The sequence below is a fragment of the Ranitomeya imitator genome, chromosome 4 (genome assembly GCF_032444005.1).
Source record: "Ranitomeya imitator isolate aRanImi1 chromosome 4, aRanImi1.pri, whole genome shotgun sequence".
Taxonomy (NCBI): Eukaryota; Metazoa; Chordata; class Amphibia; order Anura; family Dendrobatidae; genus Ranitomeya; species Ranitomeya imitator.
The window spans coordinates 469053351-469075472 of record NC_091285.1 but is presented as its reverse complement, the minus strand read 5'-3'; the positions used below and the strand labels follow the sequence as shown (position 1 = coordinate 469075472).

At 40.9% G+C, this 22122-nt stretch overlaps 1 protein-coding gene across 16 annotated transcripts in view; it reads left to right on the top strand.

Annotated features, from left to right (window-relative positions):
- The window catches only part of TJP1 (tight junction protein 1), a 607218-nt gene that overhangs the window by 547164 nt on the left and 37932 nt on the right, over positions 1-22122 (top strand). For all 16 annotated transcript variants that reach the window (XM_069765846.1, XM_069765847.1, XM_069765845.1 and 13 more), the window contains 14 exons: positions 325-430; positions 544-694; positions 1246-1354; positions 7318-7537; positions 8375-8559; positions 9557-9652; positions 10953-11035; positions 12701-12911; positions 14155-14255; positions 14700-15044; positions 16481-16729; positions 17257-18111; positions 20407-20501; positions 21147-21371. In XM_069765846.1, the coding sequence (XP_069621947.1) occupies positions 325-430; positions 544-694; positions 1246-1354; positions 7318-7537; positions 8375-8559; positions 9557-9652; positions 10953-11035; positions 12701-12911; positions 14155-14255; positions 14700-15044; positions 16481-16729; positions 17257-18111; positions 20407-20501; positions 21147-21371 (3031 nt within the window). The remainder of the gene's footprint in view (positions 1-324; positions 431-543; positions 695-1245; positions 1355-7317; positions 7538-8374; positions 8560-9556; positions 9653-10952; positions 11036-12700; positions 12912-14154; positions 14256-14699; positions 15045-16480; positions 16730-17256; positions 18112-20406; positions 20502-21146; positions 21372-22122) is intronic.

The following is a 22122-nucleotide window of genomic DNA, read 5'->3' as shown; positions in this document are numbered from 1 at the left end:
GTGGACTTGTCCACATTGTTTACTGGTGCAACAGCAGTCTGTTGCTTAATGTTTCTCCATACAAACCTTAAGTTAATGTGGAAAATAGTTAATATGCTCTTGCACATTGACAGACATTGGTCACTGTACTGTCTGTTTAGTCCATTGCAAATTGCTTGAATATACAATAGTCTGGAGAAGACTATACAGAAGTAAGAGTTTGCCTCTGAAGGCATTATCTGTGTGTTACCAACGTTATTCAACGCTTCAGTATTCTGCTTCTTTTTGCTGTCCTTCTTTGTAAATGAAGCTGTATGCCCTTACATTTTTTGTGGTTTTCCTCAGAACCGAAGCCAGTATATGCTCAGTCAGGGCAGCCTGATGTAGATTTGCCTGTTAGCCCATCTGATGGGCCTTTCCCGAACTCCACACATGAAGATGGCATGCTAAGGTAACTTTGCTGTTATGTACCATTTTATTAATCTAAATGCTCATCATCCAAATCTGGTTAGTAGAAGTCCTTAAATGTAATTGATTTTTATACATTTTATTTAATCCTTTTAGACCTAGCATGAAACTAGTAAAATTCAGGAAAGGAGACAGCGTAGGACTACGTCTTGCTGGTGGAAATGATGTTGGCATTTTCGTGGCGGGTGTTTTGGAGGATAGCCCTGCGGCAAAAGAAGGATTGGAAGAAGGTGATCAGATTCTGAGAGTAAGTTGCAAACAGTTAATATTTTTAATCATGGAAATTTATGAACTTTGGTTCAAGGCAAAAGAGGAAAATGAATGCAGCAACATAATTGGAATGCTCCGATGGACCTCTGAGAAATGAGCAGCAATCAGATTGTGAACACCCTCAAATAAATAATCAGTGAACAAAAAAGTTTTGTAAATACCTATTCATTATTTGCACATTTACATGCACATTTGCTATCGATGTTTGTTTATTTGAGAGGTTTTCTTTTGTATGTTATGAATATTTATTAAAAATTTTAGATTTTTTACTTTTACTGATTAGGATTTATTTTCAAGATCTGTTATAACGTCCATGTTACGGTCTCCTTCCCCATAATCCTGTAGAATATAAGCTCGCAAGGACAGGGCCCTCTTCCCTCTGTACCAGTCTGTCATCGTAAATTTGTTTACTGTAAACAATATCTATAACTTTGTATGTAACCCCTCCTCATGTACAGCACCATGGAATTAATGGTGCAATTTAAAAATTAAAGGTCTTTTTTTTTTTTTTTTTTTTTTATATTGTAGGTAAATAATGTGGATTTCACGAACATCATCAGGGAGGAGGCTGTTCTTTTTCTTCTTGATTTGCCCAAAGGAGAAGAGGTCACAATTCTGGCACAGAAAAAGAAAGATGGTTAGTGCTTCTAGTATCTTTCATTTCCATGTAACCAATGAATTGCCTGCAATGGACTACCACTCGCCATATGTCCTTGTCAATTATACAGTGTGTTAAGGTAATGGGTGCACATGAAATTATACATAACATAGTAACATAGTTATTAAGGTTGCAGGAAGACTTTAAGTCCATCTAGTTCAACCCATAGCCTAACCTAACATGCCCTAACATGTTGATCCAGAGGAAGGCAAAAAGAACCATGTGGCAAAAGTAAGCTCCACTTTGGGGGAAAAAAATTCCTTCCCGACTCCACATGCGCCAATCAGACTAGTTCCCTGGAATCAACGCCCTATCAAGGAATCTAGTGTATATACCCTGTAACATTATACTTTTCAAGAAAGGCATTCAGTCCCCTCTTAAGTTTAAGTAATGAATCACTCATTACAACATCATTCGGCAGAGAGTTCCATAGTCTCACTGCTCTTACAGTAAAGAATCCGCGTCTGTTATTATGCTTAAACCTTCTTTCCTCCAGACGTAGAGGATGCCCCCTTGTCCCTGTCTCAGGTCTATGATTAAAAATATCATCAGAAAGGTCTTTGTACTGTCCCCTCATATATTTATACATTAACATAAGATCACCCCTTAGTCTTCGTTTTTCCAAACTAAATAGCCCCTAGTGTAATAACTAGTGTTGAGCGATACCGTCCGATACTTGAAAGTATCGGATAGTATCAGCCGATACCCGAAAAATATCGGATATCGCCGATACCGATATCCGATACCAATACAAGTCAATGGGACATCAAGTATCGGAAGGTATTCTCATGGTTCCCAGGGTCTGAAGGAGAGGAAACTCTCCTTCAGGCCCTGGGATCCATAGGGATGTGTAAAATAAAGAATTAAAATAAAAAATATTGATATATTTACCTTTCCGGCGGCCCCTGAACTCAGCGCGGGTAACCGGCAGGCTTCGTTGTTCAAAATCAGCGCTTTTAGGACCTGAGAATCACGTCCCGGCTTCTGATTGGTCGCGGGCCGCCCATGTGACCGCCACGCGACCAATCACAAGCCGCGACGTCACCGCAAGCTATTAACGCGCTCATTTTTAAAAATGAGCGCGTTAATGACTTTCAAAGACGTAGCGGCTTGTGATTGGTCGCGGCCACGCGACCAATCACAAGCCGCGACGTCACCGCAAGCTATTAACGCGCTCATTTTTAAAAATGAGCGCGGTAATGACTTTCAAAGACGTAGCGGCTTGTGATTGGTCGCGTGGCCGCGACCAATCACATGCCGCTACGTCTTTGAAAGCCATTAACGCGCTCATTTTTAAAAATGAGCGCGTTAATAGCTTGCGGTGACGTCGCGGCTTGTGATTGGTCGCGTGGCGGTCACATGGGCGGCCCGCGACCAATCAGAAGCCGGGACGTGATTCTCAGGTCCTAAAAGCGCTGATTTTGAACAACGAAGCCTGCCGGTTACCCGCGCTGAGTCCAGGGGCCGCCGGAGAGGTAAATATATCAATATTTTTTATTTTAATTCTTTATTTTACACATCTCTATGTATCCGATACCCGATACCACAAAAGTATCGGATCTCGGTATCGGAATTCCGATACCGCAAGTATCGGCCGATACCCGATACTTGCGGTATCGGAATGCTCAACACTAGTAATAACCTGTCTTGGTATTGCAGACCCCCCAGTCCTCTAATAACCTTGGTCGCTCTTCTCTGCACCCGCTCCAGTTCAGCTATGTCTTTCTTATACACTGGAGACCAGAACTGTGCACAGTATTCTAAGTGTGGTCGCACTAAGAGTTTGGGAGGCTGTCAATACATATTACATGTGTGGTGGATTTTTCCTTTTAAAAAAAAAGTCAAAACCAATAGTGGGTGAAAAATGCAGAAGCAGTGACTTGTTTCTATTATACTTTTTATTGTCCCACTCCTGGTTTTGACTTGCAAATATTGATGTAAGATACTGACCAAATGCTGAACATGTGAACGTGTCCTAACCTTTATTTGCACCAAGTCTATGTGCACACGCTGCGAAATTGCCTCTGGAATTTTTTGTGCGGATTCTGCATCTCTTGCCAGAAAACGCAGGTGCGGATTTGATGCGTTTTTTTGTGGGGATTTACTGTTGATTTTGTGCGGATTTCTTGCGTTTTTTACCGCTGCGGAGTTCTATAATGGAATGGGTACAAAAATGCTGCAGATCCACACAAAAGTAGTGACATGCTACTTCTTTTAATCCACAGCGTTTCCGCACGGAATTTTCCGCACCATGAGCACAGCGTTTTTTTTAAATTGATTTACATTGTACTGTAAATCACTTGCGGATCTGCAGCGTTTCTGCATGGTAAAAAACGCTGCGGATCCGCAGGAAATCTGCAACGTGTGCATATGGCCTTAGGCTGAATTTTTAGTGTTCGTCTGGATTTATCCCAAAGCAGTGTTTCCAGCCAGAAATCGCCAGTATTATCTTGTTGACTTTCATCAAATGTATGGCGTTGTTAACCCCTTCACAACCGATGACTTAAATTTACGTCATTGGCTGTATCCCTGCCTTTGATGCAGGCTCACATGCTGAGCCCACATCTTTCACTGCACTTGATAGCTGATTTAATCAGCCATCAAGTGCCTCTAACAGCTGTGGGTGGATATCCGATCCACCTGCATCTGGTAACCAGTTAAATGCCACTGTCAATCACTAACAGCAGCATTTAACACGCGCAAGACAGGAAGTGCTTCATTGATTCCACCCATTGGAGCTCCCGTCATGTCATCTCGGGGTGCTGATGGGTTGTCATGACAGCTGGGGTCGGCTGAAGCCTACCTCTTCCAGCCCCCCTCCCCCAACTGTTTTCTTCTTGATCCTCATTTGAATGCAGTCACGTTGCCAATATTCATACATAGATGACGATTTTTGCTTTACATCGCAGTTCTCGTATAGCACAAGCGATGAGATGATCACAGCTTCAAGTCTCCTGAGGGGACTTTTTAAATACGTAAAAAGTTGAAAAAAAAATTTAAATAATAAAAAAAAAGTTAAAATCACCCCCCCTTTTGCCCAATTAGAAATAAAACAATAAGAAAAATAAATTTGGTATCCATGTTCAGATACAGTGGGGCAAAAAAGTATTTAGTCAGTCAGCAATAGTGCAAGTTCCACCACTTAAAAAGATGAGAGGCGTCTGTAATTTACATCATAGGTAGACCTCAACTATGGGAGACAAACTGAGAAAAAAAAATCCAGAAAATCAGTCTGTTTTTTTAACATTTTATTTGCATATTATGGTGGAAAATAAGTATTTGGTCAGAAACAAAATTTCATCTCAATACTTTGTAATATATCCTTTGTTGGCAATGACAGACGTCAAACGTTTTCTATAAGTCTTCACAAGGTTGCCACACACTGTTGTTGGTATGTTGGCCCATTCCTCCATGCAGAAATTCCTCTAGAGCAGTGATGTTTTTGGCTTTTCGCTTGGCAACACGGACTTTCAACTCCCTCCAAAGGTTTTCTATAGGGTTGAGATCTGGAGACTGGCTAGGCCACTCCAGGACCTTGAAATGCTTTTTACGAAGCCACTCCTTCGTTGCCCTGGCAGTGTGCTTTGGATCATTGTCATGTTGAAAGACCCAGCCACGTTTCATCTTCAATGCCCTTGCTGATGGAAGGAGGTTTGCACTCAAAATCTCACGATACATGGCCCCATTCATTCTTTCATGTACCCGGATCAGTCGTCCTGGCCCCTTTGCAGAGAAACAGCCCCAAAGCATGATGTTTCCACCACCATGCTTTACAGTAGGTATGGTATTTGATGGATGCAACTCCGTATTCTTTTTCCTCCAAACACGACAAGTTGTGTTTCTACCAAACCGTTCCAGTTTGGTTTCATCAGACCATAGGACATTCTCCCAAAACTCCTCTGGATCATCCAAATGCTCTCAAGCAAACTTCAGACAGGCCCGGACATGTACTGGCTTAAGCAGTGGGACACGTCTGGCACTGCAGGATCTGAGTCCATGGTGGCGTAGTGTGTTACTTATGTTAGGCCTGGTTACATTGGTCCCAGCTCTCTGCAGTTCATTCACTAGGTCCCCCCGCGTGGTTCTGGGATTTTTGCTCACCGTTCTTGTGATCATTCTGACCCCACGGGGTGGGATTTTGCGTGGAGCCCCAGATCGAGGGAGATTATCAGTGGTCTTGTATGTCTTCCATTTTCTAATTATTGCTCCCACTGTTGATTTCTTCACTCCAAGCTGGTTGGCTATTGCAGATTCAGTCTTCCCAGCCTGGTGCAGGGCTACAATTTTGTTTCTGGTGTCCTTTGACAGCTCTTTGATCTTCACCATAGTGGAGTTTGGAGTCAGACTGTTTGAGGGTGTGCACAGGTGTCTTTTTATACTGATAACAAGTTTAAACAGGTGCCCTTACTACAGGTAATGAGTGGAGGAAAGAGGAGACTCTTAAAGAAGAAGTTACAGGTCTGTGAGAGCCAGAAATCTTGATTGTTTGTTTCTGACCAAATACTTATTTTCCACCATAATATGCAAAAAAAAATGATAAAAAAACAGACAATGTGATTTTCTGGATTTTTTTTTCTCAGTTTGTCTCCCATAGTTGAGGTCTACCTATGATGTAAATTACAGGCGCATCTCATCTTTTTAAGTGGTGGAACTTGCACTATTGCTGACTGACTAAATACTTTTTTGCCCCACTGTATGTAGGACCTATCAAATTATAAACTAAATGAATCCGATCAGTGAATTTCATACCAAAAAAAAAAAATCAAAGCACCAGAATTCACAAGGTTTTATTGGCTACTGCAACATCGCAATAAAAGGCAATCAAAACATTGTATCTACCCCAAAATGTTATTGGTAAAAACGTCAGCTCAGAGAACAAAAAAAAAAAAAACAATCACCCGGCCCCCGGAAAATGATGACAAAATCGAAGCTTCTTTCTTTGGACCAAATTTTGAATTTGTTCTCTCCTTGAAGGCTGCTTTCACACATCAGTATTTTGCCGTCAGTCACAATCCGGCGAATTCTGGAAAAAAAAAAAAAAAACAGATCAAAAGTTGACGCCGGATCCTTTTTATTCTCATAGACTTGTATTAGCGACGGATTGCGATGGATAGTCTCCCGCTTCATCCGTTTTTTGCCGGATCTGTCGAAAATTGGTTTTCTGACGGCAGGAAAAAAACGGACATAGTAACTTTTTTGTGTCCGTTGGAAAAAAGGACAGCGACGTATGCGTCGCCTTCTGTCGTTTGCTGCAATGGAACCCTATGGCGCCGGATCCGTCAAATTACAGAATCCGACGACTGATTCTTTTTTTTGAGCATGCTCCAATTTTTTTAGGATCCAATTAGCTGGATCAGCTAGTTGGATCCGTCAAAAAAACGGGTCGTCACATCAGTCACACACACACAGAATTTTTGTCCAATTTTCCAGTATGCTGTATAGTAAAATCAATGGAGTCATTTAAATGTACAACTCGTCCTTCAACAATCAAGCCCTCATTTGGCTATATTGATGGTAAAAGAAAAGTTATGACTCTTGGAAGAAGGGGAGGAAAAAAATAAAATGGAAAATCGACCCTGGGGTGAAGGGGTTAAAGGAGCGTGGATGAGTGAGGGGCATAGCTTACCGGCAGCAATGTATGCTAAAATTCTAGCATACACTAAACAATCCAAGAGGTGGTAGACCAGTGTCTAAAAAATGTGCCCAGTTTATAATCCAGTGTGAGCCACTGTGATTAATTTGACACATTTTAGACTGTCTAATTGTGTATAGGGGACCGATATGAATGGCCACCATTATAGAGGTTTTATGATTTGGACAAATCATACATGACCGGTCTAACAATAGAATTTTCCCCAATATTAAAACCACGTCTGTCCGCTTCTAATGCCAGGAACAGTGATTTTGTGCTGACATCGATGTTTTTTCTCTGTCTCTTACAGTTTACCGTCGCATTGTTGAATCTGACGTTGGTGATTCCTTTTATATTCGTACCCATTTTGAATATGAGAAGGAATCCCCATACGGCCTAAGTTTCAACAAGGGAGAGGTGTTTCGAGTTGTGGATACCCTTTACAATGGGAAACTAGGATCATGGCTTGCAATTCGAATAGGTAGAAATCATAAGGAAGTGGAAAGAGGAATTATCCCAAATAAGAACAGGTAACACAAAGTGGACTTGTAACCCTCCAGCTTGGGACCGATAGTGGTACCATTCTAGCATATTCTTTTTTCATTTCTTTCTAGTTGTTATGCGTGATCATGGTGTTTTTAATTTCTACCATTTGTTTACTTTTAACCATTAATGTTGTTATTTTTGTTTATATAAGTTGGTTCATTGATTCTTGCCTTCCTTGTGTTAGGCTAGTTTCACATTTGCAGATGGAGGGATGTGTACGTCCTCCGTGAAGCTCCGCCCACTGCCGCACCTCCTCCGGTCAGCTCCGCCTACATGAGCATGCGTACCCTATCTTTACCATTAGGTATGCAGGCCATGCCGATGTATGCGGATGCCTCCGCATGCGTCGTTTTGACAGTGCGGCGACCGCACCAAATTGCAACTCGTTGCGTTCGGCACAGGTCGCCGCACCGTCAAAACGCCGCATGTGGAGGGATCCTCATACATCGGCATGGCCTGTGTACCTAATGGTAAAGATAGGGTACGCACGCCGACGTAGGTAGAGCTGACCAAAGGTCGTACGCAGCCCTCCATCCGCAAATGTGAAACCAGCCTTAGTTAAATGATCTGCTTTCTTTTTGCTTTTGATTAGAGGTTATCCAGCTCATGAACCACTTTTAGAAGGGACGGCTAGTGTCTTAATTAACAGAAGCCAATCTTCTCTATCAACTTGTGACTCTAGCGTCCAGTCAGACTTTTCCCCTCTAGCAGCCACAGCATGCACATGCTTTTTATGAGTTTTTAATTTCAGCTGATAGTTTTTCTTAGATTCTTCAGATTTCTTTATATATGCTGATATATTGTTTTACAACTTCCCTTAGAGCTGAGCAGCTTGCGAGTGTGCAGTACACCCTCCCTAAAACAGCAGGAGGCGATCGTGCAGACTTCTGGCGCTTCCGAGGTCTTCGAAGTTCCAAGCGAAATCTCAGGAAAAGCAGGGAAGACCTCTCTGCTCAACCTGTTCAGACAAAGTTTCCGGCGTATGAAAGAGTTGTCTTGCGAGAAGGTATTTTTGCCCTTTTTTCTAAATCTGGTGAGATCATTAAATGTTAATAGTTTACACTTAATAACGATGTCTATTTGATAAGTTACTGTAGTTTTTGTGGAAAGAACAGAACACCCATTATAGTTTTTATGTACCCGGTAAATTTTGAAAGCCTGTCCCTCATAGAGAAATCCCTTAAAACACGACATGTCCGTTTTTTTATCCTGATTCGTGGATCAGACTAGCCCCCTAAATTAATGGGTGTGTGAAGAGAAACAGTCGTCATAAGAAAGCCGTCCGAGTGCCATCTGTTTGTTTTTTTTATTGTTTAGCAGGAAGGAAAATCTTGGATTTTTTTTTTTTTTTAATTGCATACGAGAAAACGGAGGCTGCATTGATTGTGTAAGAAGACACATGGACTGAAAATTAGATTAACCACACAGATGAAAAGTGGTATTTTTTTTTTTTTTTTTTTTCTCATATGCAATAAAATAAAGAAAAATATTAATGTCTGGGGATGGTGCAGGTTCAAGATCTGTGCCCATATCATCTGCCGTGAGTGTCAGCTGTAACTTATTTCCACAATAAGGAGTCGGCACCAATCCCAAATAGTTTAACCATGGTGGTTGGGGGTCCAACACAGTCCTCCAGGTCTATGTGCTGCAGAATATTATCCCTGCAGGACATGATGGGCACAATACACTGCAATGACGGAGGACAGCCATGTATTATGTAAGCAAACAATTGCAGGATCATGTTACATAAGACTAAAATAGGAGAAAGACAGGGTTAAGAAACTAAAATTCTAAGTCAGGAGCAAAGCAAGCTTTTCCTTTACATAATGCACTTTATTTATAAAAACTATATATATATATATATATATATATATATATATATATATATATATATATTTACACAATTGGAAGTGATGCGTACATACTGAGTTTGATATTGAAAAATCACACCTGAGTTCTGAATTGCTCTCCTTTGGCCTATTTTCACAATACATGTTTTGCAGCTGGATTTCTCAGGCCTGTTGTTATCTTTGGTCCCATTGCTGATGTTGCACGAGAGAAGTTGGCAAGAGAGGAACCTGATATCTACGAGGTGGCAAGTAAGTCCCCACCACTTATAGGCAGTTCTCACCGTATGGTATAGTGATCATATAGAAAATTGACTTCTGAACTGTGGATGGATAGAATGATTTGTCAATAATAGTGTGCTAGTTTTACTTTAATACATTAAAAATGTTTAAAATGACTTAACAGTGGAAGTAATATATTTAGAATTAAGTGAGCAATCAGAAATGATTTGGACAATAAATTATTAAATCGTTACATAATGTTGCTGTAAGTTCACACAAAAACAGACAAAAAATATCATTTGTATAGGTATAACATTTTTTTTAGTTCTAACTGATTTATTGGATGTTCCGATATACGTTCAGTCTCTTTTCCATTGGTTTAGGTCTTATGAAGTGTATCTTCATGGGAGTTCTCTCACACCCCGTCAGATGATATTGGCCAAGCAACCATACAATGCCCAACGAGTGTAGTGTAATGTCCTTTTTAATTAGTGTCCAATTAAGTGGGAGAACATCAGTGGAGATTCGCTTAAAATTCTTTTCAATTCATGGATAAATCACTTTGCTCACTGCAGATACTATGCCATGCATTCCCCAAGCATCAATGTCCCAATAATGAAATACATCATTCTTTTACTTTGGTTTGGGGCTAACTGGTGGCATGGTTTCCATTCAAGGTCTGTTTTCCATTGATTTAATTATTATTTTTTTTTTTTTTAAAGTTTTCTTAAGTCGCAATTCAGGACATACACAGCTTTATAGGGGGTTTCAGAATTTGAACGTTTTCCCAATTGAAGAGATTACTAAATTGTAACAAACAGACCGTAACTCGCCTGATGAATTCCCATTGCTGTGGTCCTCCGCACTGGTCTTTACTTCTTGTTCTTTGAGGGTCACATGCCATCTAATCACATAATCGCTGCACTCAGGTAGTCTCATCAATGATGCTGTAATTTACTGCACCAGATCAAAAGGTGAGTGATTGCCAGCAGCGGTCCCGTGGATATACTGCATGTGATGTCTGAAGCATATTCATCAAAGGCCTGCATTGAGCACCACTGGTCTGGCAGTGGAGAATATATCCATGTTTCAGTAAGTGTTCCAGTACACGTTGAGAGATGACATTTGTGTTTTTGTTCTTTTTTTATTGATCCTCGTGGGTTTTTTTTTAAATGGATCCTTCTTTGTGCAGAATTCTTGACCCAAAATAAGCTTTTTGAGGAGGCATCTAAGTCTTATAGATATTAGACCATACAGGAATTGCAACTAATGGCCTTTTGTCAAGGTATTTAAATTCTGGTGCTTCTGTAATGAACACATTTCTCTTTAGGAAGTGAACCGAGAGACGCGGGAACTGACCAGAGGAGCTCTGGGATAATTCGTCTTCATACAATCAAGCAGATTATTGACAGGGTGAGTGATTAATACAGTAAGATCTTTTAGGAAATTGACTGTGCTGGTCATCGTTTAGATTTATAGCAGACAGCTCGACTAGCCTCTGTGTAAGATTGATGCATACTGATTAGGTTTGTTAACCAATGTCATAGAGAAACTGAATCAATGGATTCTTCTGTGGTTTCCACATGAAAGCTCATTTAAATTGATCACTTCCTTATAAACTGATCAGCCAAAATGGTAAAACCACTAAAAAGTGAACAGAAAACCATTTATTGTACATCTGCTGACTAGTGAGCTATGTTGGGTGCAAGGTGAGCAGTTCTTGAAGCTGCTGTGATGGAAGCATAAAAAATACATACATACATACTCTCGATGATGAGACTACAAAGTTAGCGTATCCCCTTAATGGCGTATCTTGTGGGGGTTTCTGGTAAGCAGTACTCAGACCTATCATAAGTGGTAAAGTAAGGACAGCCTCTGAAACCAGCTACGGAGTGATGGGCTCCCACGGCTCATTGTTGCAAGATGGCAGTGAAGACTATCCAAAATAGAATAAACATCCTTCATGGTTACCCAGCATCAAAACGTGTTACTAGTTATTCCAAATAATCCCTCAGCGATGGCAGCTATACATGTATGGCATCCGTTCACTGGAACTATGTGAAGCGGGTCCAGGTGCTGTGCTTGCTGCGTTATATGGTTGGCACTGGAGACTAACTGATGTGACCAGAGCCAGTCCTAATCTCATCACAAATGACAGGCAACCTTGGAGGCCTTTTAAATGCTGCCCATCGACCTCCCACACAGAGATCACGGTGTGCCAAAAGGTTGCCATGGCAGATGGGGACCTTTTGAAAGGCTTGATGTCTAACGAAAAAAAAAATAAAATATGCATGTATCAGATGTACTTAACAATATTTGCACCCTCTCTCCTTTTTCTAAACATGGCAAAATGTAAAAAATGAATATATTTGGTTGCGTGCGTAATTGGCTAAATTGGTAAAACTAAAAATACATTCAGCCCAATGCAGAAACTGAATTTTAAAAAAAAATCAAATGGCCAGAATTGAATTTTTTGGTCACTGCATCCATTCCTCTCCCAGAAATGCAAGCAAAATGTCATACGTGCCCCACAATGGTGTCAATAAAATGTCAGAAATAAAGCCCTTCAGGTGCAGTGAAAGAGTTTAAACAATTTCCCTGCACTTTTTTTTCCATTCATTATGTGGTTCAGTTAATAGTGTAATTCAGCCCTAAAACAAGGAGGTAGAGAGCAAAAATAGCGCAACAGGGTTTTATCCAGTGGTAACAACTGCTAGGTGTGGAGTACTCGCTCTCCTGGGGACACAACACTTGGCAGGAGCTGCTATTTTTGCTCTGACAGATTAAGAGGATTGCGGTTTTAATATCCACGCGCTTCAATGTTATCCAACATCTTTCGCAGTAAATACCGTTCTTACTGTGCGTTTTCTGAGGATGAAATTGGATAACTTTGAAACGCATGGATATCAAAATCGCAATTCTCTTCAATTCAGCCCTAAAAACATTCCTCTAATGTCAAGCTTGAGTATAACCTGGTAGTTGGCTTCATCGTTTACGTTTGCATTTCTTGCTGTGCTAGTGTGATGATCTGCACATGGATTTTTTTCTCATTCTATCCAATTGTATTGTTTCTTTTAGGATAAACATGCACTTCTTGATGTGACTCCCAATGCTGTAGACCGCCTGAACTATGCACAGTGGTATCCAATAGTAGTATTCCTTAACCCTGACTCCAAACAGGGTGTAAAAACTATGCGAACGAGGTTGTGCCCTGAATCTCGCAAAAGTGCCAGAAAACTTTTTGAACGTTCTCATAAACTACGCAAAAATAATCACCATCTTTTTACAAGTAAGTGAAAACAAGTTATTATAGGTCAGAGAGGACATTCTGATTATCTATTTTATCATCTGTCATTTTCCTTGTTGTTTTTGTTGATCAGCCATTTGTAGCTATTTGGACACCAGGAAATTATTTGTTAAAAGTGAACATAAGCTAATCGTGCACTCGCTTTTATGGGCTACATACACACATCCATTTTTACAGCTATTTGCAGTCCTTTTTTAAAGTAACCATTCACACACTCCTTTTTAACTGGTCTGTGTGTCCCTTTCATTTATCTTAGTGCTGGTCCTATTCGCACTGTTTTTGTGGATCAGACTGCCATTCACATCTATGGGGATTTAAAAGAAAAGAAAAAGACATTTTTTACCATTTTTTTTCCATTTGTTCTTAACTGCTTTGTGCCAGTGGGGGAAAAGGTAGCTTCTTGGTTTTTAAAAACAAATGAGAAATAAAAAAAAAGTGGTGTATTAATTATACCTTAGCCTGTGTGCACAATTTACGTGTTTTTTTGTTTATGTGCAGTTTTCTTGCAAAGCCTAAAGGGTTTCATAATGCCAGCAAAGTGAATGAGAATCTTGAAGTCTCATGCACATGTTGCTTATTTTTCACTTGCAGAGTTGGAGCAGATCTAAATCTGCAGCATGTCCTTTCTTTAAGCGTTTTTGCTGCAGATTTCACCCATACTAATGAGTTGGGGAAAATTCTCACCAAAAACTCTTGTATTTGTATTTTTTCCTGCCAAGAGATGCAGAAATGATGTAGAAATTTCCATAGTCTGCAGGATTTGCTGCATTTTTGTAGAAATCCTATTTGTGTCCTACTGCGGACAGGGCAGTGTTGTCTCACGCTTGCTGATCACTGCTGAGACACACAGCGAAGCCTTCTTTTTTTTGTATCTCTCAGCTTTTGTGAATTTTCTTTCGTTTGTTTTCAGTTTGTCATTTTCAGTTCTTTAAAATCTCTTCTTATTTGTTCTCCACTGCTCACCTGTTTGGTTATTGTGACAATCCTGCACCTCTTCCTAGCATCACTCATAGGTGATATGATCATGGCCATGTCTGGCTTTCCTCCCACTGTGATTCTAGTATAAACCAACTCTTTGTCCATCCCAACCCTCCTCGTCCACCTCTTGCGGTCCCAGTTGTACTTCCGTTTTCTCCCTTTCTTTCTCACATTGTCCGTTCCCTGTAGATGAACATATTCTGTATTATTTTATGACCTATAAGTAAACTGACCTATTTTTTTCCAGCTACCATTAATTTAAATTCTATGAACGATGGTTGGTACGGAGCATTGAAAGAATCTGTTCAGCAACAACAGAACCAGCTGGTTTGGGTCTCTGAAGGCAAAGTAAGACTTATTCCACTTCTTCAGTACATTAGTGCATGAGTTTGTGGCAGTGTTTTCAGCATACTCACTAGAATGCAGTGCCTGGACTTCACAGAAGCTGCAACTGTATGAATCTGCTCAAATTGCCTTTGATTTAGATGTCACGCACATACAACTGATACATGGTAGTGTGTATAAAGCCAGCATTCCCTTCCCTATTTGTGTGTTAAATACATTAGCTTCCTAATTCAGCGATGTCCCTCAAAACACGTGAGAGTAAGTAAACGATAACTTTCTGCAATTGGCAGTATTTAGTATACAGAATTTACATTAGCAGACAAATTCTAAAGCATTTAATAAAGAAACGCTTGAATGTTTACTCTGAATAAAAAGTCCTGGACTTCTCCAGCGAAATTCCAAAGCTCGAATTACTAACCTGGTCTAACTTGGCTTCATTCGGTGCAGGCAGAAGGTGGCACAGATGATGATCTTGATTTGCATGACGACCGTCTATCCTACTTGTCAGCACCAGGTAGTGAATACTCAATGTATAGCACTGATAGCAGGCACACCTCAGATTACGAAGATACTGACACAGAAGGAGGGGCTTACACTGACCAGGACCTGGATGAGACCCTCAATGATGAGGCTGGAACACCACCAGAGTCTGCCATTACACGCTCATCTGAACCTGTACGTGATGATACATCAGGGATACATCATCAGGAAAACCAAGCTTACCCATCATATCCACCACAGCCCATTGTCAGAACAGATTCTCCAGGATACAAAAATGTACCTTCACAACAGGTAAGTCTGGCTGAACACTTCATGCATGCTAACTTGTTTCTTTGTTTTTGTTTTTATTTCTCTTATCTACTCGATATTTTTCTTAAGTTGTTTTATTTTTGTGGTTTCTCTTAATGACGTTTCACTAGGAGTGTCCAGTCAGTAGAAACCCCCGTAGGCTGTCCGTCATGGGCTCGGTTTTTAACAGCTGATCCCGTAACTTCTTCAATAAGAAGTATATTGACACTAGGGTGTTTCATAATGCCAGATATAAGCTTGGCCACCTAGTTGGCCCCCGCCTGTGGAAATCAAAGCATTAACATATCCATAATCTGAAATACAACGTTATGTATATCTATGCCATGTGTACAATGGGTTAATTAAGCATGGTATAGAGCGGGAGAATCTAAGCAGTTTGATATATAATTAATACATAGTTTGACAAGGAGAGAATTTCATCTAGCTTGTAGTTTTCCTTTATTTTATGAGGGTGCACATAGAGACCACTGTTAGTCACTGAGTACCACTCATAAACGCAGCATGGGTACGGAAAATATATATATAGATATATAGATATTATATGTTCTGAGTTGTATTGACACGTAACTTACAAGGTTTTTGCTCCCTTTTCTCAGCTCCTCCAGCTCAATAGTGTTTAACATTATGACAAGCCAGGATATTATTGTAATCAATAGCATTGTGTATACCCTTCCTTAAAGTTTCAGATCTTTGAATTTGTTTATTTTTCTGTAAATGCTTTTAATGACCAGGTTTTTATTAACTTCATTAGTTTGTTTTGGTAATTATCAAAATGAAGTTTAAATAAGATGATTGATTAGTGGTAGGTCTCTTTTAGCTGCTTGTCCATATAGAGTGAATAGTGCTACCCGTATGTAAGCCTCATGGGCACCAGTTTGCCTGCATCCTGCATGGAAAGTCCTGTGCATTGTCCAGTAGATATCGTGCTGTGCAGTATCACACAGGCAATGTATGGGCTCCACATGCTGGAGGGGCACGGTGTTAGTATGGGCACTAATTCATGACTCTAATACGTTGCATTACGTTCTACAAACAACCCTCGAAGGGTCAGCAGAATACAGACCACTTGTGATGGCAGGACATCTCTTATCAATATATTGAGTTATCAACTGTCCATAGACAGATGATATAATTGTTCCTATATAGAGCTGATGGCACCAAGCAAGCAGCCGTGAGGAAGGAACCCCCTGTAGATAATTTTCCAAATTACCTTATCCACTCGTACCTTTTAGAACTTCCATTTCTGTACAGAGTAGAAATGTTCCGTTAGGATGTAGTGAAGATGACATGAGCATGGATGGTCGCGTAGGAGGGAAGCCTAGCGAGATCACTACTTTAGGATGGTGATTTATTTTTTTTGCATTCTGTATTTTTGTTTTGCTTTTGAAAGTCAACCAATTATTTTACACACTCCACAGAAAGCAGACGCCTTACCTGCTGCCCCTTACCTTTCTCTGCCGTCTGATACAAACACTACAAGTTCAACTGCTGCTGTAAATCCCAATGTAAACCTAAGTAATATCAGATTGGAGGATCCCAACCCTGCCCCCTACAGCTCTTACCAAGCACAAGCTGGCCCAATGCGATCACCTAACACTGAGGCAGCTCACACAATGCTAAGAGACCAAGAGCCTTCATCTTTACCTGTCCACATAGATCCTGCAAAGGTACCTGTACTACATTGTTGCACCAGTCTGTTCTACTTTCAGCCATACTTGCATCCAAGATTCTTTCTTTAACACTTTCCTCCTAAACCTTGACTTACTGTAGGTACTGTAAAAGCATTTCTGTGCTGATGCAGTACTTGCAGTCATAAAGGTGGATAATAAATTAGATTGGAGATTAGAAGCAGTTCACTAGGCTGCATCTAAATCACTGGAATTTAATATGCTTGCATTTTACCCTTGCTTGGCTTTCTAGTACTGCATGCCCTTCCTTTTCCTTAACATGTTCTGATTTTTGGACATGACTTGCGTATAAGTTTAGGCTCATTATACTGTTCACATCTAACATTTCAGTGGCTGGAACATGTTTCTTATTATCTTTTTAATTCACCAGCACTGCATCATCCCTTTTCACAAAGCTTGAGAACACTGCATGAAAGCTGCCATCTTGTGGCTGTGGAATGAAATTGGATTAATTTTTTTATTATTCCAACCTTATTTATGTATATATTTTCTTTTTATTTCTCCAGGTGTACAGAAAAGAGCCATATTCTCTGGAAGAGAACCCTAGACACAATTACTTGATAAAACAACAAGTAATTGGCCATCAGAGACCAGAGAAAGACACCAATCCGAATTTTGATGCCCTGCCGTCCTATGCAGAAAAAGCAATGAACAGAGAATATGATCCGTCTTACCGATACGACCCTACTTCAGATTATGTGGATCAATTCTCCCACAGTTATGACCCAAGAATACATAGCGATGATCATGTGCCTACCTATGACGAGCAGTGGGGTTATTACGATGAAAAGCAGTCCTCGTATCCACAAAAGAATAGGGACTTTAGTGTTAGGCAGCATTCAGAAGAAAGTCTCGAGCGCAGCTATTTTCCACAGCAACCTCGTTTTGAGGAGCCACCTCCTGTTGCCTATGACAATCGACCTCGTCCCTCTAAAAATTTTAAAGGACCCCAAATTCATTATGAAGATCCCCCTTCAGCGGAATTCGATTTGCCTGTCCGTTACAAGCCAGAGCCTCAAAGCTTCCCTTCTGTGCCCGCTTCTCGACCTGCTGAAACAAAACCATATTTTGATCAGCACCCAAGGGGTTATGAACCTAGTCCTTCCCAGGGATTTAATACGAAGCAAGGACAATATGATATTTCTCCTAGAGTAGAAAACATGCCACCTCCAGCACAGATAAAGTCAGACTCTCTGCCGAACAGTAACAAACCTTTACCTCCACCAGCTGCTGTGAGTGAGGATGATGATGACCCAGCCATGAAACCCCAATCTGTCCTTACCAGAGTTAAGATGTTTGAGAATAAAAGAGCCATTCAAGGGGATAAAACAAAGGACTTGAATGATATATCAGCTTTAAAGGTACTGTCACATCATTTATTTCTGTCACATTTTAGTTTGGGCTTAATAGATTTTCATTCCTTGAACTGACAGTGCACCCGTCTCCACTTTTGTTGGATTCATTTATATGTGGCTCCTTACATGCAACATGAAATGTTTGTAAATATGGCAAAGATTTCTAGCAAATTTTTTGGCGTTCAGTAGTTTGCTAAAAAAAAAAACATTCTTGTTGCCTTTTGAAATAAAAACTTTACTGTCCTTTCCAAAAAGCAAAGCAAAACATTTTGGGGAAAATGTATCAAGTCCTTCACAGGCTTTTTTAGTTATAGTTACACACTTTTGTGTCCTGTCTGTGTGCCACAAATTAAGTCATTTGTAGTAAAGGCTGCCCATACATATTAGATAGTTGTTGCCTGCCATTTCCATACATACGAAGACTTACTCTATGACAGCAATTGGCAGAGTTTTCTGTTGGTGGTCTATCTTCTTTGTGAAGTAAAGGAACACTCCAGCATCACCAGTCAGGGATGAGGCCCCCATGCACATTAGGCTTGACTGATCCAAATGATATCTGCATGTTCAACCAATTTTAGTCTATGCATGGTGCCCTTTAATCTATTGAGCTATGGCGGACCACAACCCCCATACAGCTTAGACTGGGTTCACACTGCGTTGTGTGAACCTGTTTAACGGACTACGTTACACTGCGGTATAACGTGGTGTAACGTAGTCCGTTAACGCCGCCATTACTGGCAATGGTGAACGCATCGCTAGCGCACGCCCACAATGGGCGTGCGCTAACTATGTGCCGTCATTGAGTGACGGACCCGAGACGCGGGCTGCAGCGTTTCCGGGTCCGTCACTAGTAGCGCAGATGGAGCTAGCAGATGCTCCATCTGCGCTAGCGTAGTGCCAAAGTTGGCACTTGCGTTAGTGCAGTCCGTTTAACGGATTTGTTGAACGGACTGCACAACGCAAGTGTGAACCTAGCCTTACCCTGCTCACTTGTACGAGTGTCGGGGACAGCATAAACCTAAAGAAAGTTGTAACAATTTTGTGCAACTGCGTTAGGCCAGAGAACTGGCGGAAACCCCTTGATGAATTTAGGGGAGTTACATATTTTACTTTTCTAGTGACTTTATGACATTTGTCATTAATGTTCCATTATTGATTCTTGAAGCTAGGTGCTATTTCCCCCTATTTGTTATGTACATTATGTAAAAGGTAGCAGTGTTAATTGCCTATTCTGACTACCCAAATCTTAGTGACTTCTGTTTGCACTGGACTGTTGTCTCTATGCAAGTCCCTAAGAACCTGGATAGAGTCTGTAGTTTGCAGAGACTAAAGGTACCGTCACACTAAGCGACGCTGCAGCGATACCGACAACGATCCGGATCGCTGCAGCGTCGCTGTTTGGTCGCTGGAGAGCTGTCACACAGACAGCTCTCCAGCGACCAACGATGCTGGTAACCAGGGTAAACATCGGGTTACTAAGCGCAGGGCCGCGCTTAGTAACCCGATGTTTACCCTGGTTACCATCGTTAAAGTAAAAAAAATAACCACTACATACTTACCTTCGGCTGTCTGTCCCCGGCGCTGTGCTTCTCTGCTCTGGCTGTGAGCGCAGCAGCCGGAAAGCAGAGCAGTGACGTCACCGCTCTGCTTTCCGGCGCTCACAGCCAGAGCAGAGAAGCACAGTGCCGGGGACAGACAGCGGTAGGTAAGTATGTAGTGGTTGTTTTTTTTACTTTAACGATGGTAACCAGGGTAAACATCGGGTTACTAAGCGCGGCCCTGCACTTAGTAACCCGATGTTTACCCTGGTTACCAGCGAAGACATCGCTGAATCGGTGTCACACACGCCGATTCAGCAATGTCAGCGGGAGAGCCAGCGACGAAAAAAAGTCCTGGCCTTTCTGCCCCGACCAGCGATATCACAGCAGGGGCCTGATCGCTGCTGCGTGTCACACTGGACGATATCGCTAGCCAGGACACTGCAACGTCACGGATCGCTAGCGATATCGTCCAGTGTGACGGTACCTTTACTTCAGCAGTTGCTGTAGGATTTGGGTAATCAGTCGGCAACATGTGATATAACCGAGATGGGTCTGCGAATATTTTTAGGGATTTGGAAAAAAAGTTAGTCTTCTACATACGTATATTCTACATTTCCTTGTATATAGTTAATAAGACCGTACTCAAAGCACACCACATGATTTTCTGCACAAATAGTAGTTTTCTGCATTTCTGCCTTCTCTTTTATCCCAGGAATATATATTGCGATGATTGTTTTAAAATTTTTTTTTTTTTATAAAGGCCCCAGAGGTTGCACCCAAACCGATAACTGTTCCGGTTACTGCATCTAAAGCCGCCCCACTGCCTCATTATGATCCAGAGAAAGCAGCCTATAGGTACGATGGTGTGGGTGTCTTACTTTGGTGTTTTTACTCTAGTTTTTCAGTTGATTCAACATTTGTAGGGACCACATTTCAGGCCTAAAATTAAACAGTAGCATTTTAAGTCCTGATTGGAAAAGTCTGATTTTAGGCAAAATTTGGAACTACAATTACTACTGTTTTTACACCGCGTGGTCACCAATACAGAATGCCTTTGGGTCGAAGCGGCACCACTGGGAAGCCTCACAATAGTCAAGAGTGGTAGATCAGAGGTGTATTGCTTAGATTACAAAAAGTGGTTTTGCCAGTACCGATAGGCTTTAATTGACCTTCATTTGCTTTCTTTACTTGTTATTGTTTCCCTTGTGACTCACAAGATACCTGGAAGGCTCGTTTAGCAGGTAACTTCGTGTATAGTGGTAGAAAACGGTAGCTAACATTGGTATTTTGTTTAGATGGTTGTTTGGATGTATCCAGATGCCCGTCCTGCAATGCTGGTTATTTGCATAGCTACGCTTGGCATGTTAAGAGCCCGACAAGCAAAAATCATTGTAATTTTATAAATGTATATTTGATTCTTTTTCTAAGCGATAAGATGTAGTATTTTTGAATATGTATGGTAAGCGGTTTCTTGCAAAATGTTTTACTGCTTCTCTTAAGAGTACCTGAACCGCAAAAACCTCAAATGAAGCCACTGGAGGATATTGTACGTTCTAATAACTATGATCCCGAGGAAGATGAAGAGTACTACCGGAAGCAGTTGTCTTACTTTGACCGTCGAAGCTTTGATAAACCCACTCCGTCTGTGTCTGCAAACATCCTCCCTGAGCCTGCTAAACCTGGACAATCTCAGAGCCAACTTAGCTTTAACAGCTACCCCTCCAAGTACGTTTTGACATGCTGCACTTGTCTCTCTGTGACCTCTTCATTGCACCTACATCCTGACCCTTTGCAGTGAAAGACATAGCACTTCATGTGTGAAAGCTGTTCTTGTGACTCCGTCCTGACTTAATGTGTGCTGGGAATTTGGGGCTTTCTAGAAGTTCTTGTGATGTCACATGAGTTTGTAATGAAATCGTACACTGCAGGTGTCTGAATACCATACACGACCTTACATTGGGCACCAGATATCCTACCCCAATTGGCTAATCAATAATATATATTCCAATCGGCTAATTTATAATATGTATTAACCAGACAACTACTTCTTAAGCCAAGTTTTAGGTTGCTAGATCGTAAATGAACATGACTGCAGAAAGAAATAGTGTCTTTATATAATCTGTAGTAGTCTCTATATCGTACATTATACACTGCAGTGTATGTTCAAGTGTCCTGCTAGACTAACTCTAACTATTATTGCTTAACTGCGGGGGAAATGGCTTTAAGATTAACTGTGAACCTGTAACCAAAAATACCACTTTCATATACCGGATGTGGCTTCTTTTACAGGCTGATTTTTACATTTCTTTAATGGCTGTGTATTTCATTTACTCGTATAGCAGGTTAGATTTAACACCTCATTCTCATGGCTATCGACTATTTATAAAGGCCGAATCGAAAGGAACATTTGGACTTTGGCTAATCAGATAAACTACATAAATTTGCACTCTGACATGCATCTTAATAGCATGGCGTG